At 35.6% G+C, this 27,908-nt stretch overlaps 2 protein-coding genes across 2 annotated transcripts; one reads left to right on the forward strand and one right to left on the reverse strand.

Moving 5' to 3' along the window:
• Positions 1–1,942: 1,942 nt before the first annotated feature.
• LOC113314368 (polygalacturonase-like) lies at positions 1,943–4,331 on the forward strand. The gene is made up of 9 exons (XM_026563166.1): positions 1,943–2,073; positions 2,199–2,333; positions 2,425–2,562; positions 2,667–2,876; positions 2,971–3,178; positions 3,273–3,354; positions 3,460–3,568; positions 3,658–3,777; positions 3,867–4,331. The coding sequence occupies exons 1-9, from the start codon at positions 2,071–2,073 to the stop codon at positions 4,110–4,112; spliced, it is 1,251 nt and encodes a 416-aa protein (XP_026418951.1). The 5' UTR covers positions 1,943–2,070; the 3' UTR covers positions 4,113–4,331.
• A 14,002-nt stretch (positions 4,332–18,333) lies between these two features.
• LOC113359240 lies at positions 18,334–19,296 on the reverse strand. Its single transcript, XM_026602911.1, has one exon. The coding sequence runs from the start codon at positions 19,294–19,296 to the stop codon at positions 18,334–18,336; it is 963 nt and encodes a 320-aa protein (XP_026458696.1).
• Between the last annotated feature and the right edge of the window lie 8,612 nt (positions 19,297–27,908).

Here is a 27,908-nt window from a genome sequence, read left to right on the forward strand (position 1 = left end):
CTTTCAGATTACGTTCGAGCTCAAATTGGTTTATCATTGTTAAAAATTTGATGCACCTGTACATATGTAAGTATGAAATTAGAATTTTATGATTGAAGCATTTGGACTTATTTTACCGAAAATGGTTGCATGTTCATTTTGATTGGAATAAACTGGGTTCATCCTGTTTTAAATTTTCATATTGATTTATATTTCTTTTGGTAATATGGATTCTTGTATAAAAGAAATTGTTCAATATAGACAGGATGAAACTGATTTCGTCGTGTTTGAATTGGGTTTAATTTGGTTTCACCCATTTTATTCTAGGAAGAAATTGGTTTCATCGTGTTTTAGACTCGATTAAGTTTTGTTTCACCCATTTTAAACTAGGATGAAACTGGTTGCATCGTGTTCTAGGTTAGGTTGAATTTGGTTTCACCTATTTTAAATTGAGATGAAACTAAGTTCATCGTGTTTGGAATTGGGTTTAATTTGGTTTCATCCATTTTAAACTCGGATGAAACTGGTTTCATCGTGTTTTAGAGTGGGTTGAATTTGTCTCACACATTTTTAACAAGGATGAAACTGGTTTCATCGTGTTTTAGAGTGGGTTGAATTTGGTTTTGCCTATTTTAAACCAGGATGAAACTGGTTTCATCGTGTTTTAGATTGGACTGAAACTAATTTAATTCCACTTAAACTGGTTTACCTTTCATATTCATGGCTTTTTTAATCCCCAAAGTGCTTCTTATTTCCAAAAACTACTGACTATAATGTATAAGTTTTGGTTCATTATCTTCATAAGATTGTTGGTGCTCTTTAATTTTTTTAATGTCATGGACGTTAGAAGCAACACAATCCAATTTTACCAGGTTGGTTCTTCCATTCCAGCTGCACTTTTGCATTGTCATCTATCAAAATTGTTCATGCATTTTGACCAATGCTTGGTTAATAATTAGTTGTCCGTATGTAATGCAAACTATATATGTAAAATCGTTGCACTAATAGGCTGTTTATTTTTGCAGCAGCTAAACTTATCACTTCAACAGCTTGGAACGATACAACACAATGCTTGGAGGTTCCAAAGAAGGTTGTTAGATAGACCAGTTTCAACTCTTGGTGCTTGGCTATTTAAATACTTTTGCCTATTAAATAGCCAAAAGATAAGAAATTTTTTGGGTTTGAATGTCGATACGGTGATGCATCTAGAGGAAGTATAAAAGAAATGCTTGGGAAAACGCAGTGGTGGTGATGGGGATGTTGGACTGGTGATTTGTTGGGGTTGATTGCAATGGGGGTGTTGGACTGGTGATGGTCAGACTAAAGTAGGCGCAAAAAGGGTTTAAAAGGTTAAGGGTTATTTTAGGTAAAAGACATTTTTTTATTATTTTTTTAATTTTTATTTTTCTGGGTGAAATATTCAAAATGGATAATTGAACAGTATTTTCCTAATTAATGTCCATATAAATATTATCAAAATGTAGAAGTCTGTTTCACCCAGGAATTGGTCTTTTTAACCAATTTTGTGTTTTTTTTCTGACATTTCCAAATAAGGAAACCTGTAACAAAGAGAATAAGTTCAAAAACTATCTTCTGATGTAAGAACATATATTCACTGGTTTTAGTAGGGTCACCATGATGTAGCATTTTACTTATATTTTGATAATTTACAAATACTTTTGAAATTTTTCCAAACTAACTGAATTGAACAAATGCCATTCATATGTTTTAATAATCGCATGTGATGGTGTTAGATAAAAAATACTTGAACAATGCATCAGAAGAAAAAATATCCACGATAATCCAAAGATACGCTGGGTATCGAAATTCGGTTTTGTACATATGACAAATTCAATCATACTATACCTCTTTTAGCTTAACTATTCTAAGGCATAAAAATTTAACTACCAATGTTTTTTTTTTTAAGAAACTGTAACTAACAATGTACCATCGAAAGAATTCTAAACCATCAGTTTTCGACCCTTTTGGAGTTATTTTCTACCTACATTTCCTCTTAATCTTCCTTAAATACTTCTTTGATTTTCTCATTTTTCCTGTCAACATTAATAATCAGTGCTAACAAAAATAATCATGGTAAGAAAAGCTTAAATTTATATCCAGTTGCAAGATAATCTTATGATCATTTAAAGTTCACAATTTTCTTAATCATATATATACAAGTTGATTCGTCTTCTTCTTCCGCATTTGTGAATTTACAGGGAACTTTCGACATTCTTTTCGTGTTGGGGGTTGTTATTTCAACCCATTTACACGTCGTAGCAGCGCAAGGAGTTTTCGACGTTACGGATCCGAAATATGGAGCAGTTGGTGATGGAAAAAAAGACGATACTCAGGTAAGAAATTCATCTTTTATTTTCTGATCGAAGAATTTATGATAATAATATAAATGGTTATTTGATTAACGACTTATATTTGATAATCCAGGCATTTACGAAAGCGTGGGCTGATGCATGCGCAGCAACAGCAGGGATACCAAAATTGGTTGTTCCTAAAGGAAAGACATTTTACGTTGGGCCAACTTCATTTATGGGTCCTTGTAAGGCCAAAAATGTCACCTTTGAGGTACGTAAAGAATGTTTGGTTGTGCATGGGACGAGATCAATGAGTTAATTAATTCTTCTTCTTGTTATTATTATTATTATTTATTTTTTCTTTCTTTCGTCAAGCTTGGTGGAACAATTGTTGCACCCCAAAATCCCTCAGCATGGGATACTGCCAAGGGTGGTTCAGGAACATGGATCGTATTCAATGGTGTGACTGGTCTCCTAGTAAATGGAGGTGGTGTTTTCGATGGACGTGGTCAGGGCTGGTGGGAAAAGTCCTGCCATCAAAATAGACATCTAAACGCACCAGGATGCACCAAGATACAACCAGCTGTAAGTGTATTCCGTCGTTATATATATCTGACGGATTTTTCAGTTTTTCTTCCCATAGAAGTTAATGCGCACTACACATCTCCTGGGATTGCAGGCGGTAAACTTCTGGGGGACAAGCGGTGGTGCATTCAGAGACATCACGGTTACAAACAGTCCGATGTTTCATGTAACTCTCTTGAAACTAGAGGGTTTTGAAGTCTATAATGTCAAGATTAACTCCCCTGAAGATAGTCCCAATACCGATGGTATTCACACCCAGGATGTCAAACAGGTCACCATTGCTGACAGCCAGTTTAGGGGAGGTACGTAAACATACATAGTTGTGGATTCTTGGGATGCATATAAAAATGTCACACATTTTTTGTTTTCCGAAGACTTATAAACAACTTTTATCAGGTGACGACTGCGTCTCAATTGGAGATCGAAGTTCATTTGTCTATGTCCGCAACTGTCACTGCGGACCTGGACACGGAGTAAGGTTAGTATGAGTATCCAGAAGAAAATCTAGCTATTAGACATAGTTAAGAAATTATGACAACGAAATAAATAATGAGGTATACATACGGTTGCCATACATATGCAGTATTGGAAGCTTAGGTAAGGGTGGAAAAAATGCGGACGTAGAGGAGATCCATGTTGAGAGAATTGAATTTGTCGGGACCATGTTCGGTGCTAGAATCAAGACTTACAAGGTATCGTCGAGGGAATTCATTTTTCTCAACATTTCTTTGCTGTGGCCTCTTTGATTAAAAATCTGACTTCTATACTCTTGGTTCTTTAGGGTGGAAAAGGCTATTGCCGAAAGATTTCATATAAGAACAGCAATTTCACTAATGTGATGAATCCTATATTCATCGATCAATTCTACCTTGATGTAGGAGTGAGTGATACACCTAATGCGGTATGTAAAAATTCCAACGAACTGTTAGCTATTCTCTTGTGAAATTACTTCTACTCCGGTGGCATTTAATGAAATTCTTGCTTGTATAGGTGAGCGCTGTGAGTATCAGCGACGTAACTTTCGAAGGTTTAACAGGAACAACCGACGTAAAAGTACCAGCAGCTATCACTTTGAAATGTAGTGAAGCAGTTCCTTGCACCGGTATTAAAATGAATAACATCAACTTAACACCTGCAGTACCTGGGACAAAGCTTACCGCTAATTGTTCTAATGCCAAAGGAGCCATTCTTGGAAAAGTTGAACCAGCCGTAACTGGTCTCATTAGTTCAGCATAAGGATATTGTACTGTTCAATACCGCGCATCAATGTCTAGCTAAGAGTGTCAACAAGTTAAATAATTTGGTCCAACCTTCGAGTACTTCTAAGTCTTGGTATAATTAATCATTGATCGTATTTGATTATGACAAATTAAATTTGTTTTTCCCCTGTAATCTTCTTCGATCTCAATCAATTTTGACAAACGGAAATGAATTAAATTAATATATAGTATTTAATTTCTTCTTCAATCCTTTATATATCATGCAATGTCTATTCGTATGTCACCACATTTCTATATCAGTGTTTATTATTAATTTTATGTATTTCGTTACCAATATTATTATATGATTACCTTATGGTTTCAAACCAGAAGTGCCAAATTCAACGGAACGAATAAAAACCCATTCAAATTCAAATTTTGAATACTCACGATATTCAAGCTAGAATGTTCTTCTTCTCTACTTTTAGAAAGAATTGAAAACAAAGTGTTACATCATTCATTATCTACACTTCTCATCTCTGCTTAACTTTTCAGATAAAACCCACTAACAAAAGTAACATGACCCTCGTGAGTCACAAGACTCCTTATCCGTGTTTAGATCATCATCCTTGCACCAAAAGTAATTGAATCCCTTGGCATTCAAGTTTTTATATTCAGACAGCAACCGTAGACTGAGACATAAGAAAATAATTAATATGAAAGTTTGTTATATATCTTTGTATTTTAGTTGATCTCCCCGTGTGATTGATAATTTTTCCTAGCTAGTCTTGTCATTAGATTTTATCTTGTCAATAATAGTTGTAAAACATTGCGACTTACTGCTGCCAGTGAATAAATTGAATCTTAATTATTTTCACTTAGTGACATCAGCTGCATTTGAAGCATACGCAAAATGTTCTCACCAGCTGTTGGAGACGGATTAGAGCTAAAATACTCGCTAGTCTTTGAATAATTTATCATCTTCCCAGAAAGTAGATTGAATTTTTGGACCATAACCATTAAATTCTGAACATAGTTACCTTTAGCCATACTGAATAATACACAGTCACCGGCCATTACCTCTCTCCTTTTCTCATCCTCTCTCCACAGGTGATTTCCGGCGACCAACACTTCCTTCTCCGGCGATCTCCTATTGCTCAGATCTATTTTCCTTGAGGTAGATCTGAGCAGTACCCTCTTTTGCCTTGTTTTTGTTGTTTGATTTTCTTTGTTTTAGCTAGGTTTTAGATGTTTTTTAGATTTAGTTTTGGGTTTCACCCATCCTTGCCGGCGGCAAGTTATCTTCGTCTTCATGACGATTGTCTTTGTGCTCTTGGAGCATCCTATCTCGACTTCAATGGTCGTTTTATGTTGGGTTTACAAGGTTTCAAGTACATCTCCGGCGATCTCCGGCTACCAGAAACTTCATCGGAAAATTCAAGAACAAAAGCAAATCACTCCTTCTATGGAGTATCTCTTTCTCAAGAAGAAGAAAACTTTCAAAAATGGTGGATTTACATTCCGAAAACCACTTCTCTACCGATTCAATCGGTTCTCTATTCATACTTGTTTCTAGTCTTTTACCAATTTTCTTTCTCTTTTCTTGTTAGAATAGTTGGTGTTGTACTTGTATGGTATGATATTTCATTGTGTTCCTTAAATCTTGATGTATTGAAACCCTTTGTAACCTAACTTTACTATCAATGAAGTTGAGTTATTTATCAAAAACAAAAAGAAAAGAATAATACACAGTCACCAGAGGAAAACAAATGGATAATAGCTGGGTTGTGCATTACTGGTTTCACAATTTGAATAAGTCCTTTAGATTTCTCTTGATTTTTGTGATTAAGGTTTAGGAGAATGAGTTTTGATTTCTGCAAACTTCGATTTTATTCTGCAGATATAGATTTAGGGTTAAAAGAGAAGAAAAAAAAGAAAAAAAAGGACCAAGGAGGAGAATTCGATGAGAGATAAGAGAATAAGGTAATGGTGGGTTTGTTTGCGGAATTCACGATTTCCAGAATTTATAAACCCATGGGATAACAAATTCTAAGATTCATGTAAATCCCTCGTGTTGGTAACTCATTTAAAATTCCTAGGATTCATAAAGTTATCTTGTTTTAAAGTCCATATATTACTTGGTATTACCCTCAGAATCTTAAAATTGTATATTTATGAGATTGAAAGTTAAAAAAAAATGGGTCATAAATCCCTTGGTAAGTTTCCCAGCAAATCTTAGGGGGGAGGGGTGGGACTCCATATGGAAGATTTGCTGGAAAACTGAATCCAATGGGAAACGTGATTCCGGGGATTTGGGCAACCAAACATACGAAAGGAAACATAATTCCATTAAATTCCCTGGACCCGTAAATCCCACCTTTAAAATTCTACATCCAAACCCACCATAAATGAAAATAGGAGAGAACATGGTTCCAAAAGACATTAACCCCTCAATTATATCAATAAAGGCTAGCATGTCCTCATTTTGTTTTCCTTTCTAATAATCAATTAGGGTTTTGCGCAACGTATCCGGGGAAGGTACCGGGTGGTGGCTTAAGGGTGCTCAACCACCCTCAAATCTCTAAAAATCACCCAAAAATTATTTTTTAATGTGCATGTTTTAAAGGTAAATAATAGTAACACCGTTAGAAATTTAATGTTTAGACCATAGTGTTATATTGATGCACTGTAGGGAAGAAAGCTGGAGTAGGAGAACCATTTACCAATAGAGAAATAGATGTTGTATTGATGCACTGTTGAATTAGAAAAAGACCATTCCATACGATCGAAAGCGTTGGACATATCCAGTTTGATACCAATTACTCCATAATACCTTTACATATTCGTTTGATATATGCAATCACTTCATGAGCTATAATTGTATTGTATATACTAGGTACAGAAGCAGCTTACCAAGGAAAAACTATCTTAGCAATGATTGGTTTCAGTGTATTAATGAGAAGTTTCAATATAATTTTGCAAGATATATTACATAAATTTACATGAAGACAACGTTGGACTTATGAACATTTTGAGATTTTAGGATGAGAACTTAAAAATTATGATAAAACTGTTTTGATAAATAACCAGTTGAGTAACAACATGTCCCATAATATGATGTTATTTTTGATAAAAACCTGCTTCGAAGCCTCCAGTCTTGAAGCTTCCCATGAATCAATCTGGAAGACAATATCTTTGATTTCAGCGGAGGAATAAATTGATATTGAGTTGACATTGTCTTCTTCTGTGATACAGTTAGGTATAAGAGATAGAAAATATGTATCTATTGGTGGGTTGGAAGAAGTAGTTAAAACTTGAAATGTTGAATGAGAATCGAAGTGATATCATATCCATTGGAATGGCAATTGTCATCCCTATCTTGAAGTATGTGCTCAGGTTTTAAATAAAAAGCAAAGACGACGTCGTTCTGCGACCACTGTTTCTAACAATGAAGGAATTCATGAAATGCTGCAAGAGCATGCTGATAGAATTCAAGCTCAGGAAAAGCAGATACGCGCCCAAAATAAGGTTATCAAAAATATGAAGGAAGACAATGAAAAGGTCATAAGAAACATGCAGGATATGATGATACGTTCTCTCGGGTTGAACAATATTACTGCTAGTGGATCTGAACAACATTAATGTTTTAGTCTTAGTATTTTTTTTCTTTTCTAATAGTGATGTTTATTTATTGGTAGAATTTATTTATCAGGTTTTTTCTAGTTTGGATTTTGTCTAAAGAACTTATTTTAATGAGAAATTATTATTTATTCAATTTATATTATTTATTTATATTTATTTTTTGAATAATATTAATATTAAATCTAGTCTAGTCACCAAAGAAAAAATGGTGACGAGCTTGGTATACGATGAGAAAATATTTATGGTGAGGCAGTGTCATGTCTCTAATTATTTTTGAGACGAATGACTTTGTCTGAATTTTTTTTTTGGAGACGACTACATTTGCAGGTGAAATTATTTTGGAGACGATGAGATTCGTTATTGAAATGACCATACAGAGGCAACCCTAATTGGTCACTATACTTGTTTTCAGAGATGACTAAATTTTTTATTGATTTTTCATTTTTCAGAGATGACTAAATTTATTCCGCTGCTAAATCATTAATTTTTCAGAGATAAAAATATTTCGCGGCTAAAACTATTTAGGGGACGAATTTGTTACTTCACTATAACTGTATTTTGAGGCGAACAAATTTCGCTGCTAATACTATTTATGTGATGATTTTGTATCTTCACTATAAGTATATTTTGAGATGAACAAGTTTCGCGGCTAAAACTATTTTATGTGACGAATTTGTTCCTTCGCTGTAAGTATATCTTGAGAGGAACAAATTTCGCGGCTAAAACAATTTTATGTGACGAACTTGTTTCTTCACGATAAGTATATTTCGAGATGAACAAATTTCACGTCTAAAGCTATTTTAAGTGATAAAATATTTTTCTCACCAATAATACCTAGAGTGACAAAATTCTTCATCACAAAATTAGTGAACAGTGTCAATTTTATTTGCTCACGAAAAGACAGTTTTGGTGGCAAAAAGACTTACGTCGCTAATTAAAAAATTCGGTGACGATTTCTTAAGGACGTCACAGAACACTTTCAACGACTCTCTATAGGTGATGAAACTTTTTTGCGCCGCTGAATTCTTTTTGCAACGAAAAAATTGATTTTCGTGACACAATATTTTACCACTAAAAGTGACTTTTCTTTTAGTGACATGATTGCGCCATCTTTATAGGCCTTTGACATTTGGTGTTTTGTCGTCACACTGAAGACATATCACTTGAGTCTAGACTGTTGAAAAATCATTTTATCGTATGAGTCATACATGTGACCCAACAGATTTAATCCAAGTTTGAATCCGTAGCTTCCTGAAGTTATATTTGAGTGGTCTTATAGCTTGTTTGGGTGCACATTCAAAAGTTATTTTTTGACTTCTAGAAGCCAAAAAATAAGAAGTCAGTTTGGATATAAAATTTCAAAACGAATTTTAAAAGCAAAAAAGTTAAGTTTCTGTGAAGAAAAATAGTTCTGCTTTTGACTTCTGTTTCTGACTTCTACTTCAAGAGAAGCAGAAGTCAGAAAAAGATTTGTATCCAAACACCCTATTAATATTGGTTAATATATCCCTAAAAAGTAGCATATTTCCATTTTTGAAGTGCCAATATATTAGACTTGAGGCTAGCTACAAGTTCATAAGCTGGGGATCTTTGGGCATTGATAATCTAGTTCGAAGCAATTATGTTCTCGCATAACCAAAGTTCAAAACAACCAATAGATATCCGGAATAGAGAAGTTATGTAATAATGGAGAATGATCTGATCCCAGTAATGATCAGAGGGATGGCTCTCCCTTGTTTTTGGTGAGGCACCCTATAAAGCAAACTCTATATAATATTAGTTCTTATCTTCAACGGCAGACTACTTTATCTCCTTGACAGAGTTCTCATCTTCTTAGGAAGTGTGTAAGATTATATAATATTAACTTTGTTTGGTCATTTGATTTTGTTTATAGAGAGTGTAATAAGGTAGTTGATGCATTGGTAAAATCTGCTCGTAAACATAGCTTATGTGGGGAATTGTTAGTTATGGAAGACTAATTAATTATTTCCTAAAGTTAGCCGTGGTTATTTAGGGAAGGGGTTTCCTAAACCGGTTAGAATTCTTGGTGGCCAAGTTTGTAACCTATATAAATAGGTAGTTAGTCCTTGTAGAATTTGTGCATTGTGTAGAAAACGATTAAGAGATCGGTGAGAGATTTCTTGTATAGCTTTTAGGTCTAGGGTTTCGTTGTGAGAGCATATTGGTCAGGAACAAGAGACAAGGTTATCGTCTTGGGTAATTGTTGCGGTGTAACCAAGGGTTTGCTGGGGTTCACACGACGTTGTAATCGTTTTTTTTTCTTCATAGTGGATTTGAGTTGGTGCGGCTCAAAGTGGACTGTAGTTGCAGGGAATCATATACTACATCCCTCATATGATTTCATTAACATTCAACTCATTTTAGATTAACAATCTTAATTTTATTGATGAATCTTTGAACAATCTTACAAGAAAAGATAAAGGAATCAAGAATAACTACTGCTCTAGATTTTCTCTCTCCTATTTACTTGCTTCTCACCCAGAAAAAGATCTCTCCCCTTTTCCTTTACAACTGAACAACTACTTATAGGGAAGTACATAGTGGATGACAGCTAATATGTCCTTTATTTTCGGATATGTCTTGCGACATTCTCGTAACCTTACAAATGTTAATCTCCCAACCTCTCTTATTTTCGCAGAATCATCACATTTTTCTCATGATTTTAGCTGACGTCGTTTATTATGTCATTTCTGAATTTGTTCTGCGACGCTGTTGTGTTGTGTTGTTGATAATTTCGCTGAGGCATTATTGTTCCGAGATTCTGATCCTACATCTTGCCTCTTCTCATATATTCTCTACGAAGTAGAGAATGATGTGAGAAATGCCGCAGCTGTCCATCTCTTCATATGCTGCATTTATCACACTATCCTTTCTTCCATTTATTTCTTGATACGTCTTTTGTAACCGCTGCTTTTCAACCACTCACGTCTTTTCTCATTAATGGTGTTTATCTCTTCGATTAAAAAAAATCTTCTTTATATATTCTTCTTACTCTTCTTTCCATTTTCTTTTTATTTTCTCTTATGTTTTTATTCTCTCATCTCTGCAACTCTATTGTTCTTCCGTAAGTTCTGCTACTGTAATTCTTCCCTCTTCAATCTTCTTACTTTTTATTCATTCCCATACTCTATATTCATATATGCCTCCAAGTGGCCACAAACATGAAAAAAACTTAAAAGACGTCCAAAAAGATCTTGTTGAGAAAGGTTTCACACTTTCTACCATTCCTGGTGAAAGTGCCAAGTCAATTCTTTCTATCAAACTTTTCTATGATAAATATTGTGATGATCAATCAATCATAATTTCGCTAGGTCAAATTCTCGCAGGTCTCCCCATTCCTCTTTATGACCCAGATATTCCTCTGTTCTATGAAATTCTCGCTCACTCGGGATTTTCGCGAGCTATCTTCCAAATGAGTGGGGATTGCATCCGTCTGATGCTAGAGTTCGCTAACCGTGGTGCTGGTAAAGGATATTTGTACTCCAAAGAACTTAGGGATCCTAAATTCGCAGACTTGGAGATAATTTCTGAGAAATACACTGTAGCGAGTTTCTTTGAAAATTATGAATTGATCTCCATGAAGAAAGAGAATACTCGTTGGGGTATTCGTTTGAAAAGGAAAGATAACATTGATGAAGCTAAAATACTCATGCAAGACATTGATTGGAATTCTGGTAAGAACACAACTCCTCGCCAATCCAAAGATGACAAATGGTGTGTTTTTACCTTGATGCTAAAAGGACCTTACGTTGCTGGGTCAAATGTTCTTCCTGAGAATCTCGCTACATATCAACCTTGGGTATTCTCTTGGCCCGAGAAGGAGAAAGAGGTATGTTTCTTACAGTTTCGATCACTTTACATTTCTTTATTTATATTTATTCTTTTGTTCGCTGATTCTTGCAAAATTCTACAGATCCAGAAACTGAAAGATAGCTATCACAGGACTGGGAAGGCTAGTACCTTGTTAGCTCTTCGCTCATACAAAGATGAGGTAAGAAATATTCTCTTATGATTTTAAACAGTATAATGTTGCCTCTATTTCTTATTTCTATCTGTGTGTGAAGATTATTGTTGAAATAGAAGAGCCTACCAATATTGCGAAGACTGGAGATAAAGGCAAAGGTGCTCTTCGCAGGGAAAAACCAACTGCTCCTCCTTCAAAGAAGAGAAAAATCCGTTCTTCCTCTCCTTAAAATATTCCTTCTCATGAAAATTACGAGAGTGATGAGGATAATGAGGATAATGATGACCTTGCTGCAAATGAAGATTCTCCATCTGAATCTTCTACGGCTAAGCTTTCTGGCCTCTTTTCTGATTCTTTGTAAGGAATGGGAGATAGTCAATTCGCTAATACCTGCAAAGCTCTCGCTACAATTTGCAATGTTCTTTTATTGGATGGTGATAATTTTCTTCGTGGAGTTTCTAGATCAGTGACTCCCAATTTTCTGCATTCTCTTAATAGTATGGTATGCATTCATCCTTTTACTTCTTCATTATTGTAACTCAAAGTCTCTTTCTATTTTAATACTTTTTATATTTTCTCGCAGGATGGAAAAGCTTCTTTCGTTGTTGCCTCAGATCTAGAGAGCATACGCGAAATTCTTGAAAAGAAAAATCTTCAATTTCGTACAAAGAATGAGGAACTGGAAGCTGAAATCAAATGTCTTCGCGAGAAGAACAAACAACTAGAATTTGATTCTTCTTCGTATAAGAACAAAATCTCTAGTCTTCAGCAAGCTAATAATCAACTCTATGGTATGTTACTTTTCTCCTTTCCCTTCATTCATTCATCCTATTGTTTTATCTTATTTAATTGATACTTTTTGCAGACATTTATGGTCTTTCTGATGAAGCTACCATTCTTCGTTCATTTCCTAATGCCTTGGATAATGATACCCTTCTTGAGCATCTTAATAAATCTTTGAATAGTTTCTCAAATGATAAAATTTCATCTCTTTCTCTGCATGAACTAAGATCCAAATTTCGCCTCTTAGAAATTGACCATAGATCTAGTTTAGGCTTAGCCAACCAATTTAAGTGTCTTCTTCTTAACTCTAAAGAGAAAATCAGTGAGTTGAGAACCAAAATTAGCGGTCTCATAGATGATAAGGATCGCATCTCTGATCAAGGTGCTAAGGCTTTGGGGAAATTCCAAGAGACCGTTCTTGAAGTTCAACTTGAACGAGATGAAGCTAACTGCAAGAATATCGAGCTCTGCGAAAGAGAAAACCAAATTCGTTCTCGTCTTCTTATAAGTAAGGAGGATGAATTCGCTTGGGCTGCGAAAATCTTAGACGATGCCAGAAAAGATTTAGGTGTAAATGTTAGTCTCCAAGTTGAGCATACATCCTTGATTAGAGATATGATTTCTGACAGAGAAGGTTATTAACTGTTCTTCTTCACTAATCTTTTGTTTCGTATGAATTTTCATCAAGTTATTAATTGATTGCCTTTTGCTCGCAGATTCTGAAAGTAGATATCGCGAAAGAATTGAGGAAATTGAAGCTGAATAAGAGGAACTCGCAAAGAATCTTTCTTCTTGCAACGACAAGTATTCTAGATTAAAGAATCAAATCAAGATCACTGTTGCGAACTTTAAGAATGATGCTGTGCATTTTCGCAATCAAACTATTCAAATGGTTTGTGATGACCATAGTATTCCTCATTCTGATTATCCTTGTCTCTTGGAGGAGATCCAAAAGAACATTCCCAGTCTGACTATTTTCGATAGCGAAGTTGATGATGAAGAATCTAATGGTGATGAAGGTTCTGATGCAGACGAAGAAAGGAACAATTCTGATGAAGATGATGAAGTATCAACTAAGAAGTAGTCTTTGTTTCCTTCTTTGATCTTCTGTAATATTTGTACATTTATTCCTTCTTTCTGTATATTTGCGAATTCTTTTGATTCCCCATACTCCTTAATATATGAGTTTCTTTCATTTTGACCTGCATTCACTAAAACAATTCTTCCTTGCAATACAGTTAATCAATATAATCATTAAATTTTTAATTTTTGTGTAAATCTATCATATGGAGACAAATAACATTTTCTAATTTCATTCATTCCCATACTTGCCTCTGTTATTTGTATCCAAATGAGAGATTTTGCAGATTTTTCTTATTTTGTGCCTCAACTTTGTAGTTATTTATGTATAATTTCTCAATCTTATGCGAAGTGAATTTTGATTCTTTTCAAAATCTCATTCCTGTGTGGTCTTATTTTGCCTTTCTAATTAAAGGTCTTATTATGACACCTCTTGTCATTGGGACAAAATCGCAGGACGTTCTTGCACTTTCATGCAAAAACCCATTGATCTTCCCTTAACTTTTTCTTTTGTATTATGGCCTCTTCAGGAATTGATAGACGCATTTATGTGTCTATTTTTTTCTCAGTGTTATGTATTGTTAGACTCGATTAAATACTTATTGTGTTATTTTATGTTTTTGTAGATGTTTTTGGAAAAATAAGCTCTTGCGGAAATTGGCTCGAAAAGTGGTGTTTTACACCCCAGGATAGAGACTAAAAACACCCAAGAAATGCGCCGGAGGAACCCAGAAAAAATGCTGGAAACACCCCAGAAAAATTACTTAAGGCACCCCAAAGAACATGTGTTATTCGTACTCCAGCAACGGATAAGGGGCGACCACTAGATAAGGGGTGACCTTCACAAATTCAAAAAAATATTTTGGCGGGAAAATATTTCTTTTCACAGGCAAATTTTTCGATCGGATTTTGGAGGAGTTTTTGTGCGATTCAATCGCTGAAACTGCATGGGTAGATGTGATATGTCATAGAGAAGCTGGTATGGGTGTTTGTTTCGATCAAATTTGGCTGGATAACTTGGTTTAATCCAAACAGTGAGTTGGAGGATAAACACAAACTTACACGAGTTTAAACGTGTACTGCTCGTGATTGGAAGACTTAATCAATATTCTGGAGCGTGAAGAAGGTATAAAAGGAAATAAACACAGCTGAGAACGCGTGAAAATCATAAAACAGGGAAGAAAATCTTCCCGAAAATATTTTTTATTACCTGAGTAAAGAGAGAATTATCTCGAGTTATGGAGGAGATTTCTTGTGCTGTAGGTGTATAAAAAGGGTCTTAAGTTATCATAGAAGGGGTGTCGAGAGTTTGGGGGGCTTTAGAAGGGCTGAGGAGTGAGAAATCAAGACGAACAACAAGCTTCATGCTGATGTTTTCTGCTGCTGCTGGTGCTGAAGAACGCGAAGAACAGACTCCCAGAGACAGTCGTTTTTCAACAGTGTCAGCGACACAGAGGCGAGGGTCACAACACAGTGTTTACAGCACTTTCTGTCTGTCGTTTTCTGTAACAGCTGGTTTGTAACACTTATAACTGTTACAAACCCGGTTTTATTGTATTTCTCATATTCTCATCATTTGTAAACCATTTTTGAGCATCAATGAAATTCTTTAAGAGGTTTTCCAACATGATGAGCGGCTAATTCTCTCACAACCAAGGCAACGAGGAAGCTATTTACGCATGAATAATTGGTAATTATTTATTCTCTCTAATTTATAATTTATAATTCACTCAATCACTGCTTTTGCAGAGTTTTTAATTGTTTGCAAATAATTTCTTCATTAGTTGTGATTCAATTAGATAGGTTATGCTTTGTTTAGATAATCTATGCTTAGGGGATACAATTAATTTTTGAGAATTTTCCAGGTTATTTGTGAATTAAGAAATAAGAGTCTTAAAAGATAATTAGAGTTTTGAAATATGTATCATTCAATTTTGCGTCATAGTGGAATCTAGTGTCTTGGTTACCTCTCGCCCACTTTGTTAATATTTTTGTATATAATTTTATTAAATCTTTAAATTTAATCTTCACAAGTCCGAGAGTTTGAACCTCATTACTACAATATCATTCAAAAATATTATCATTTTGGCGCCGCCGACGCGGATTTGTGCTTAGGTAGAATTTTTAGGTTTTTTTTTATTTCATTTGTTCTTTTTACATTTCTTTGGGTGTGTCTTTGTATTACAAGTTTGAAGTTGGATACTAAATACTTGGAATCAAATCTTAAAGCCAAAAGAAAAGGAAAAAGACAAAGCAAAAAAAAAAAAAAAAAAAAACGAAAGAAAAAAAAATTTTAAAAAAAGAGAATTTTTTTTAGAGACCTTCCATTTTTTGTAATTATTTTTTTTTTATCTCTTTTCTTTTGCACTTTATTTGGACTTTGGACTTGGACAATTTTTTTTTTAAAACCCTAAGGAAGGGTACATTAAATATAAAACTGTTTGCAGGGAAGGACGACGAATACAATATCGTATCGGCCCCTCGGGTACGTACATGACATATGAGTCGTGGCCCGAGTTGACATCAGCGGTTCATCCCCCGTCTGGAACGGGAGGTAAGTTTGTCGAAACACTCGCGAATCCCCTGTCAGCGAGTTACTGTCTTCCTTCGTGTGAATATATGTCGAGGAACTGAATACGACTGCTTTAATTTCCTAGTAAAGGGCAAGGACTGTCCATACAAGATAAGGGTTCGGATTTCATCACCGTTCTCTTCTTTCCCGCCTTAGGAAAACGATACCAAACGCGAACCTAAGCTTAAAATACTGACTAGAACGAGACCTATAGGGTAACAAGCTTAATAGGAAAGTCGTTCGAAAAATATTGGTTACTCTTTTGAGCATACTTTGAAGTTCATGATGGTTTCTGCGAGTTGAATGCGTGACTGCGCCGCCTTATAATACCGATGAGACCTTGGGTATCAAAGCTCCTTGCAGCTTCCCTCGTCTCAATTCAACTTACTTAAACTCGGATTGATTCCAAAGAGGTTCGCTCATATTGTAACGAATTCCTTTTCGAAAGATTAGAAGTTGGTCTAGAAACAATCTAAGTGGATCCATCATGCTTGTTGTTTGCTAGATTTTATAGGTCTGATTTGGTCGAGTCAGCCTTGTTTGTGATTGTGTAGAATTGCCTTGCAATTAAGAATGTCGAACTGGTATGATAGAAGCCAATACAATGATTATCGACCTAAATTTGAATATGAACATCATCATTTTTATGACCATGTTGGGAATAGTGGTTGGGAACGCCATCCTTTGGAAGGATATGGGTTATACCCTGGTGATCCCAATTACTATCCACACATGCACCAGTCTTACGAGCAAGAAGATTATAGTACTAGTTCTTCGTCTCTAGAGGATACAATCAAACTATTGAAAAGTAGTCCTTTTTATGATCCCTCTATTCCTATTCCTCCTTTAGAAGAGTCCCTCAGGAAGTTAGCTGAGTCGACGCGTAAGTTAGCTGAGATGAATAGTATAATTATAGACGAAAGAACTACAATAATGAGTGAACCTTCTTTAGAAGACCACCTCAAGCGGATAGCTGAGACGAACGAAAGAATTGCTCGAAATTACTTAAATTGCCAATATAGTGTATCCAATAATACCCTTGAGAATGAAGATAGTTACTCCCTCTGTCCTAAAATTTATGTCCTCTATTCTATTTTCGTCTGTCCTAAAATTCTGTCCAGCTTCTGTTTATAGTCATATTTTTTAGTCAAACTCTCAAATATACCCTTAATTTTTATAATTACAAAACTATTTTTAAAATAACCAATTTAAGAAAATCTTAAATGAAATCTTTATAATAGGTAACAAACCTGTTTAATATCAATCCTATTTATCTTCATTCTATTTTTAACCAAAAACTATTTTTGGATGTAAATTTAAGACTAGGCAGAGCATGCCCGTTCCGTTCAAAAAAAATTGATTCGAAGAAAAAGCGTTAGATAATTCCATCAGGATGGAATAGTCTCCAAGTGGTGCAAACTGGAGCATGTACAGAGAACCGACACGGATGTCACTATTGGCTGTAGAAGCATTTGGCATGCTCTGATTTTCTCCCTTGTCACCACCAAAATTTGCACTCCTGGTAATGACAAGAGTTTGATTCTCTAGTAGTACTACAAAATTTAGGACTATCAAATTGTTGTTGAACTGTGATGGATTCTTAGTAAATGCAGCTGAATTTGGGTTAAGAGATAACTATAGATTACTCAGACATTCCATGTGCACAAATATGCATTGGACCCATGGCATACATAATCGTTCTGCTTCAGTGCACCAAGTAAAGTACAGTACACAAAATAAAATACTCATAGAGTATTAGCCGTAGTTGTAATGACTGCAACTTTCATAGTTACTTCTAGCAATAAAATCAAACAAGAAATTAAAAAAAGATACAAGCATTGAGTTACAAGGAGGAAGTACTAGATAAGAAACTTTATTGAACCAATCAGTTCATGCACAAGCATAGATAGACTAACTGCTAATGAACCAAATAAAAACTGAAACATGATCAAAGTACCCTAGGAACCAAACGAAAATTAAAGCATGACAAAAGCAAACTAAACACTAATTACCTACTACTGCAGACCGAGTTTACTGATTGAGGTGATTGAGGTAGTTTCGAACACTATCTATTAATGCGGAATCACACTCAAGTTGAATGGGTAGATTACCATTTCTCGCCAATCTGTCTTTCGCCATTTGCGGCACCTTATAATTATTTCCTCCCAACTGTTTCATACTTTCTATCATGCAACCTTAAAACGTCAGGAAAACGTAATTAAGGTTTTCAGAAGATAAATTTTCAAAAGACTCTTGCACAACTTGAACTAATTCATCAATTGTGCTGGGCGCATACCGATACTGTAGTGATTGAATTGCCCGAAAATAACCAAGATCTAAAACATTAAAATCTGGACTGTTTGGTGGTTGGAAAGACAAGCGGATATCGAATCCATCTTTGGAAGCATCTTCAAGAAACTCTTGATCATTTGGGTTTATGTGTGGTTTGGCATTGTCCTGTTGAATAAATATAGGCTCCATGTTACTACTGCGTGGCCATTTGCTTCGGATTGCTGGAAAAACCTTGTTAATCAGACACAAACAAATGACATCTTTGGTAACAGACAAAATTGCTTTTGTTTCCATAGTACCAGCAGTACGATTCTTACTATTGCGTTGTGCAGGCTCTTGGAAAGTGAAAGAAAAAATTCCTATCTTTCCAGAAAATTCTTCATTGTTAGCAGAATCATACCTAGGACGAGCAACCACTGCTAAAAACATGACCTTGGTAATAAAACGTTTACTCTTACAACTGCGCAAAGGTTCATCTTCTTTTGGGAGAAGATAATACTTTTGCGACTCCTTGGTCATATAGAACCACTTTTCGTCAATATGAACGTAATTATACATGCTTTTGAAAATAGGTTTATTAGCAAAACAATAATCTTCGAGCATTGATAGAGAAAATAGAAGCCTTGCCTTTTTATTGTCATCGGTTAACGCTGGCTTCAAGGTTTTTGAGTGTGGTCGTATGGCACCTTCTTTGATTCTTTTATGAATCGTTGACTTAGACATATTCGCCGCACTTTCCATTACTCGAATGTTTGTGCGCAGTCGTAAAGGTATCGAAGATATCATGGTTGGATCAATTTCAATTCGTTTACGGCCAGCTCGTCCAGTTAGGCTATGAGATACATCAACCAAAGAGCCATTGGTCATTCCAGATTTTGCTTGTTGCCAGATTCTACGGATAGTTCTTGTGCTTACAGAAAACTTAGCAGCAATCTCAACTCCTGAACCGTGCTTGATTTTTCCATTGGCACTTTATTTGAGAAGCGTCTCATAAATGGCTTGTCGTTGAGTGTTGGAAAGATTTTTTTTCTTTGGGGATTCCATTATCCAGTCCTTAGCTGAATCTGATATTGAAGGTATGAAGATTATAAGGAGATTGAGAGAGATTTGTACTAGTTAGGAAGGGTTTGACTGATTTGTGGTGACCCACACAGGTATATAAACAATGGAGAGGATCAAAGGAATTCAAAGGAAAATTTTAAGTTTCCATGGTGAGCATATACACAGAAGAGGAAATAATCTATGAATGCAATTTTGAAGTGAATTTCAATTCCAAAATTTTAGAGTTCCCTCCAAAACTTCAGTTCTAAAATTTTACTCGTTTTGATTTTGATTCGGTAACTTTACCGTAATGTTGTGAGCGGGAAGATTTTGATGGATTAGGGATGGTTAACAGGGATATATATACATAAGAGAGGATCAAAAAAATTTATGACAAATCTAAAATTTCATGGTAAGCGTATATACGAAAAGGAAATAAACTAGATATTCACTTTTCAATCTGTTTTCCCTCTCGAATGAATTTTTTTGTTTTCCCTCTAAACTCGCCAGTGGTTTGTTCTCTCAAGTGTCACGGCGGGAAACTAAAATCAGTTGGAGGGAAATTTTTTTAACAATTCGTCTTATAATCAATGCATACAAATTTTTATTTTTATCTTCTTTTATAACATTTCCAAACATGTATTTTTCTTACATGCGTCATATATTTATTTAATAGGGGTAGTTTTGTATATTCCTTTGGTCTCCTTAATATATTGACTTAGTCAAAGCGGACTAAAATTTTAGAACAGAGGGAGTATTTACATAATCAAGATAGCAAGGTTGGAATTGGTAGCACTACTTGTTTTGATGAGGTTCGATCTTTTTCATTTTATTATGATGAGGATAGTGTTGATGGAGAATCATACTTTTGTAGGAATAGTGATAGACGCATTTATGTGTCTATTTTGTTCTCAATTTTCTGTATTGTTAGACTCGATTAAATACTTATTGTGTTATTTTGTGTTTTTGTAGATGTTTTTAGAGAAATAAGCCTTTGCGGCGAAATGAGCTCGAAAAGTAGTGTTTTACACCCCAGGATAATGTACCGGTGGCACCTCAGAAATGCTCCGGAAGCGTCCCAGAAATGTACCGGAGGAACCCAGAAAAATTACTATTTCCACCCCAATTGCTAAAGGGACACCCGTACAGGATTAGGGGGAGGACACTTTTCTTCTCATAATTCAAATTTCATTTTTGGCGGGAAAATATATTCTCTCCCTGGAAGATTTTCAAATTGATTTTCGATGGATTTGTGGAGAAACTAAATGGCTGGAATTAATTGGGTCATATCTATTGAGTATAACAAGATTATTTTGAGCGTTGGAATGAGTTAAATTTGGCTAGAATCCGCTAACTTTCAATCGAGAGTTAAACAGGGAAGACACGCTCGAGTTCTCTGTGAGAGGAATTTTTGGGAAGTTTTGTGGACTAAATGGGGAAGATATCTGATCTTCTTAAGTGTTTATGCAACTATGGAAGTATTACAGCTCATATGCGCAGGCAGAGGGGATGGAGAAGATCATATCTCGGCTGACAGTGAAGAAAATGGAAAAAAATATTTTCCGAGTAATGGAGAATTATATGGAGTGAATGAGCGAGATTCGATGGGTATGTTGGCTATAAATAGGTTGCTGGGGTTGAGCAGAGGGGGTGTCGATAGTTTGGGGTCGAGAGGAGGTCCAGAGAAGCAGAAATCAAGAGTTGATGAAACTCTGTTGCTGCTGCTGCTGATGATGATGATGAAGAACACCAAGAACACGAAGAACGGACTCGCAAGGACAGTCGTTTATGAACAGTGTCTAAGACGCACACCCGTGGGTCGCAGCGCAGTCTAAACAGCAGCAGCACTTCTCTTTTATCGTTCATTCTGTGACGCTTTTTGTGCGTCGCAGATTACAGTTTTACACCATTTTCTCTTCTTCTCATCATTTGTAAATCATTTTTGAGCCATAATAAATTATTTTGAGAGCGTTTATACTATGATGAGCTAATTCCCTCGTAACCAAGGCAATGGAGGAAGCTATTCACGCAACATAAATTGGTAACTATTTCATTTAATTATATAATTCACCTAATCGCTGCTTTTGCAGAGTTTTAAATTGTTTGAATGATTGTCTTAATTATTTGTTATTCAGTTTGATAGGTTATGCTTGGTTTAATCTCTTGATAATCTATGCTTAAGGTTTACAAATAATGTTTGAGAATCTGTATGATTGATAGTGAATTAAAGATAAAAGAGGACTTAAGAATTGAATAGAGTTTTGAAATATTTATCATTCAATTTTTCATAATAGTGGAATCTAGTGTCTTGGTTACCTCTCGCACCCATTGTTAATATTTTTGTATATATAATTTTATCAAATCTTTAAATTTAATCTTCACAAGTCCGAGAGTTTGAACCTCATTACTACAACCCACAAAAAATCTTTAATCATTTTGGCGCCGCCGACGCGGATTTGTGCTTAGGTAGAATTTTTAGGTTTTTTTTTTTATTATTTTTTTTATTATTCCATTTGTTCTTTTTTACGTCTCTTTGGTTGTGTCATTGTATTACAGGTTCGAAGTGGAGCACTAAGGACTTGGAGAGGAAAAAGCTTAAAGCGAAAAGAGAAGAAAAAAAGGACAATTTTAGGATTTAATTTTTTTTTTAATTTTTTTTAGAGTGTGTGGGGAAAACTGTAATTTTTATTTATTTATTTTGGACTTTGGACTTTAAACAATTGTACTTTATTTATTTATTTTACCCTACGGAAGGGTATTATTAAAAAAAAAAATTTATATAAACTGTGTGCAGGGAAGGACGACGATTACTATATCGTCTCGGCCCCTCGGGTTCGTACATGACATAGGAGTCGTGGCCCGAGTCGACTTCAACGGTTCATCCCCCGTATGGTACGGGAGCTAAGTCCATCGAAACACTCGCGAATCTCCTGTAAGCGAGTTACTGTATTCCTTAAGGTGATTCATTGATTGAGGACGAATTTGGAACGTTTTTAAATTCCTAGTAAAGGGCAAGGCCTGGCCAATACAAGATAAGGGTTCGGATTTCATCACTGCTCCCTTCTTGCCCTCCTTAGGAAAACGAAACCTAACGCGAACCCAAGATTTAAAATTTGGAATAGAACGAGACCTATAGGGTAACGAGCTTAATAGAAAACACGTTCGAAAAATATTGGTTCCTCTTTAAGCACACTTCAAAGTTCATGATGGTTTCTGTGAGTTGAATGCGTGACTGCGCCGCCTTCTAATGCGGTGAGGCCTTGGGTATCAAAGCTCTACTAAGCTTCCCTCGCCTCGGTTCAACTTACATTAGCTCGGATTGATTCCAGAGGGGTGTGCTCAAATTGTAACGAATTCCTTTTCGAAGGAATAGAAGCTGGTCTAGAAAACAATCTAAGTGGAGCCATCATGCTTTTTGTTTGCTAGAAATCTTTAGGTTTGATTTGGTGGAGTCGAGTCGGCCTTGTTTGTGGTTGTGTAGAATTCCCTTGCATTTAAGAATGTCGAGATGGTATGATAGAAGCCAATACAATGAATATCGACCTGAATTTGAATATGGACATCATCCTTTCTATGACCATGTTGGGAATAGTGGTTGGGAACGCCATCATTTGGAAGGATATGGGTCATACCCTGGTGAGCCCAATTACTATCCACACATGCATCAGTCTTACGAGCAAGAAGATTATAGTACTAGTTCTTCGTCTCTAGAGGATACAATCAAACTATTGAAAAGTAGTCCTTTTTATGATCCCCCTGTTCCTATTCCTCCTTTAGAAGAGTCCCTCAGGGAGTTAGCTGAGTCGACGCGTAAGTTAGCTGAGATGAATAGTGTAATTCTAGACGAAAGAACTACAATAATGAGTGAACTTTCTATAGAGGAATCCCTCAAGCTGATGGCTGATACGAACGAAAGACTTGCTCGAAATAATCTTACATTCCAAAATAGTGTTTCCAATTTTACCCTTGATGTAAATAGTGAATATTTGCCTAATTTAGAGGACGAGGTTAGAATAAAAGACACTACTTATTTAGATAAGGTTCAATCATCTTCGTACTATGATGATGAGGATAGAAGTAATGAAGAATCTGAAATATGTAGGCATAGTGATCAGGAGTCTAGTAATCCAATTGAGCTGTATAGTGATTATATTATTTCTAGTTCAAATCCAAATAATTTTTATGATTATTCACCTATTCAAAAGGACGAGGATTTGATTAGGGATAACACCGTTTTAGACGATGTAGATTTTCCTTTTGATTACGAAGCCGATAGTGGTTTAGAGGAACAGGTTCATTTCGAAAATACTGTTTTAGAGTCTAGCGACTAAGAAACAATAGTCTTGGAAGAAGAAGATAGACTCGTAGAGATGAGTAAAGATGCACTACCTGATAATAACTTAGAAGAATCTCTTGAATATTTTAAGGACTCTGAATATACGGAAATTCAAGAAATAATTAGAGGTCTATCTAGAGACACTGAAAACTCTAAGTTTGGGGGTGATTATCACTTCCCTAGTGCCTTACCTTTAACTCTCAGAAAGTCCCCACACTTAGGACTTGATATCTGTGCCTCGACCATTTTACAAGATTACCTTCATACTCGTTTTCCCGAGCCTAATGATGTCCATGAAGGAGTTCAGTTATTAGAAACCCATCCTCTGGTTGATGTGGTTTGCCCAGGCTATGATACCCAGATTGACTTTGTTTTCCCACCAAATAGTTTTCTTCCAACTGTGGGAACGTTTCAAATGAGTCGAATATTAAGTTCTGAGACTAAGCCTAAGTACTTTAGGTTAATAGAATCGACACATTTTCCTAAGAATGACCACTACTCTCACTGTGGTCAACTATGTAAGTCATATCTGATTGACTTAGAGGATCCGCAATTATTTAGGTTATTCCTTCGTGATTCTAAGTTCGTATTTGAGTTTTTACAGACTCTAAGACCTAGTGATTCAGATCCCATCTATGAAGAAACACAGCCAATGAAAATATTCTATTTAGACGCTTTCATAGAACCTGAACCGCAATTAGCGATAGTTTTCAGGAAACTAGGTAAGGGCATGCTATTCTTGTCCACTTTCTTACTTCATTGCAGTTTCCTTTGGTCAGCTCTATTTAGTTTTGAAGACCCACAGTTATTTCGACTGTTACTTTATGGTTCGAGTTGACTAATCCTTTCCTAAGTCTGGCTGAAGACTTTAAACTTAGCATTTCTTGGGAGGTAACCCAATCTCATGCAACACGGTAATATCTTTCCTTAACTCTTTTGCTTCAAATGGTAACAGTTTCTCCTTGTTAGTGCTTTTAATTTTATCTTTAGAATATTGAGGACAATGTTAGATTTAAGTTTGGGGGTATGGGAGAAACTTTTTAGTTGCAATAAATAAACTCCAGAGCCTAGAAATTTATGCGTATTTAGGATGGCACTAACCAATCTAAATGGATGGAAGCATTTTGGTTGTAGGAGTTGAGGAACCAATCTGATTAGATGGAAACATCTAAAGAGTCTATTCATAAAAGCACAGAGCTCAGGTGTTAGAAATAACATGATAGTTTCACCATATCTCGTTGAGTCCTTTTCACTTCTATTTTTATTTTATTTTGTTTTTAAACTATGTACTCTAAGTGATTAGGTGGGGTACACGATTCAAGTTGTTACCACTGCTAGGGTGAATTAGAGTGACTGAGTTACTAAAAAAAAAAAAAGACCGGACCAGTTAGACCAATCGGAATAAGTATTAACACTTGGATAGCAATATGCGTGTGTTCTCCCTGTTTCCGTCGCCTAAGCAAGCGTGGAATCTGCTGACAAGAAGCATGCGCTTGGATCAAAAAGATCTATTCATGCCGTTAAGTTAAAAAAAAAATGGTTATTGTTCTGTGTAGTCAACTGCTGGTTCCCTTGTATTTGCCAGTTTTTTGATCTAGATTTAAGTTATTGACCACTGGTTCCCTTGTATATGCCAGTTGTGTTGATATTAGTCAGACCGGTATCTCAGTCCATTAGGATAGGTTCATTCTGGCAGTGGCCTTCAGACAGATATGGGAAACGCCGTTCACTTAGTAAACATCAAAACCATCTATGTTTTTCTATATCCATCTCTTAATCTTTCCATGTGATTAGTTTGACTCCGAATATGATGTCCATAGTGCAACTATCTGAGTAGAGCTCTGTCACTTATATATGAATTTTAGTATGCTTGAGTGCAAACTCGTGTACATCAATTGGAATTTCGCATCAGGGTACTTCCTCTTGTAGTCAATAAGTATGCCAACCAAGGAGATTCTTTAGTGCCTTCCAAGGTTCGTTGTAGATAGCTAGGGTCTGGAATATTAAGGTTTTGTGGGTATATCTCTTGTAAGCCCTCCCGAGATTAACTCGGTTTTATTTTTTTATTTTTGCTCGAGGACTAGCAAATAATAAGTTTGGGGGTATTTGATAGACGCATTTATGTGTCTATTTTGTTCTCAATTTTCTGTATTGTTAGACTCGATTAAGTACTTATTGTGTTATTTTGTGGATATTTTTAGAGAAATAAGCCTTTGCGGCGAAATGAGCTCGAAAAGTAGTGTTTTACACCCCAGGATAATGTACCGGTGGCACCTCAGAAAAGCACCGGAAGCGTCCCAGAAATGTACCGGAGGAACCCAGAAAAATTACTATTTCCACCCAAAAATTACTATTTCCACCCCAATTGCTAAAGGGACACCCATACAGGATTAGGGGGAGGACACTTTTCTTCTCATAATTCAAATTTCATTTTTGGCGGGAAAATATATTCTCTCCCTGACAGATTTTCAAATTGATTTTCGATGGATTTTTGGATAAACTAAATGGCTGGAATTAATTGGGTCATATCTATTGAGTATAACAAGATTATTCTGAGCGTTGGAATGAGTTAAATTTGGCTAGAATCCGCTAACTTTCAATCGAGAGTTAAACAGGGAAGATACGCTCGAGTTCTCTGTGAGAGGAATTTTTGGGAAGTTTTGTGGACTAAATGGGGAAGATATATGATCTTCTTAAGTGTTTATGCAACTATGGAAGTATTACAGCTCATATGCGCAGGCAGAGGGGATGGAGAAGATCATATCTCGGCTGACAGTGAAGAAAATGGAAAAATATTTTCCGAGTAATGGAGAATTATATGGAGTGAATGAGCGATATTCGATGGGTATGTTGGCTATAAATAGGTTGCTGGGGTTGAGCAGAAGGGGTGTCGAGAGTTTGGGGTCGAGAGGAGGTCCAGAGAAGCAGAAATCAAGAGTTGATGAAACTCTGTTGCTGCTGCTGTTGATGATGAAGAACACCAAGAACACGAAGAACGGACTCGCAAGGACAGTCGTTTATGAACAGTGTCTAAGACGCACACCTGTGGGTCGCAGCGCAGTCTAAACAGCAGCAGCACTTCTCTTTTATCGTTCATTCTGTGACGCTTTTTGTGCGTCGCAGATTACAGTTTTACACCATTTTCTCTTCTTCTCATCATTTGTAAATCATTTTTGAGCCATAATAAATTATTTTGAGAGCATTTATACTATGATGAGCTAATTCCCTCGTAACCAAGGCAATGGAGGAAGCTATTCACGCAACATAAATGGGTAACTATCTCATTTAATTATATAATTCACCTAATCGCTGCTTTTGCAGAGTTTTAAATTGTTTGAATAATTGTCTTAATTATTTGTTATTCATTTTGATAGGTTATGCTTGGTTTAATCTCTTGATAATCTATGCTTAAGGTTTACAAATAATGTTTGAGAATCTGTATGATTGATAGTGAATTAAAGATAAAAGAGGACTTAAGAATTGAATAGAGTTTTGAAATATTTATCATTCAATTTTGCATAATAGTGGAATCTAGTGTCTTGGTTACCTCTCGCACCCATTGTTAATATTTTTGTATATATAATTTTATCAAATCTTTAAATTTAATCTTCACAAGTCCGAGAGTTTGAACCTCATTACTACAACCCACAAAAAATCTTTAATCAAATAGTGATCAGGAAATGGATACTCCAATTGATCTTTACAATGATAATATTATTTCTATTTCAAATCCAAATAATTTGAATAATTATTCACCTATTCAAAAGGACGAGGATTTGACTAGAGATACCCTCGTTTTAGACGATGTAGTATTTCTTGTTTACAAAGCCGATAATGATTTAGAGGAACGAGTTTATTCTGAGAATAATGTTTTAGAGTCTAGCGATTTAGAAACAATAGTCTTAGACGAAGAAGATGAACTCGTAGAGATTTTAAATATGAGTGAGGATGCATCACCTGAGTATAACCTAACAGAAGCAATTTACCATTTTCAGGATTCCGATGATCAAGAAATTAGGGAAATTGTAGTTAGTCTACCTAGAGACACCCAAAACTCTAAGTTTGGGGGTGATTATCATTCTCCATGTGCTTTACCTTTAAC

This window comes from Papaver somniferum, chromosome 1 (genome assembly GCF_003573695.1).
Source record: "Papaver somniferum cultivar HN1 chromosome 1, ASM357369v1, whole genome shotgun sequence".
NCBI lineage: Eukaryota > Viridiplantae > Streptophyta > Magnoliopsida > Ranunculales > Papaveraceae > Papaver > Papaver somniferum.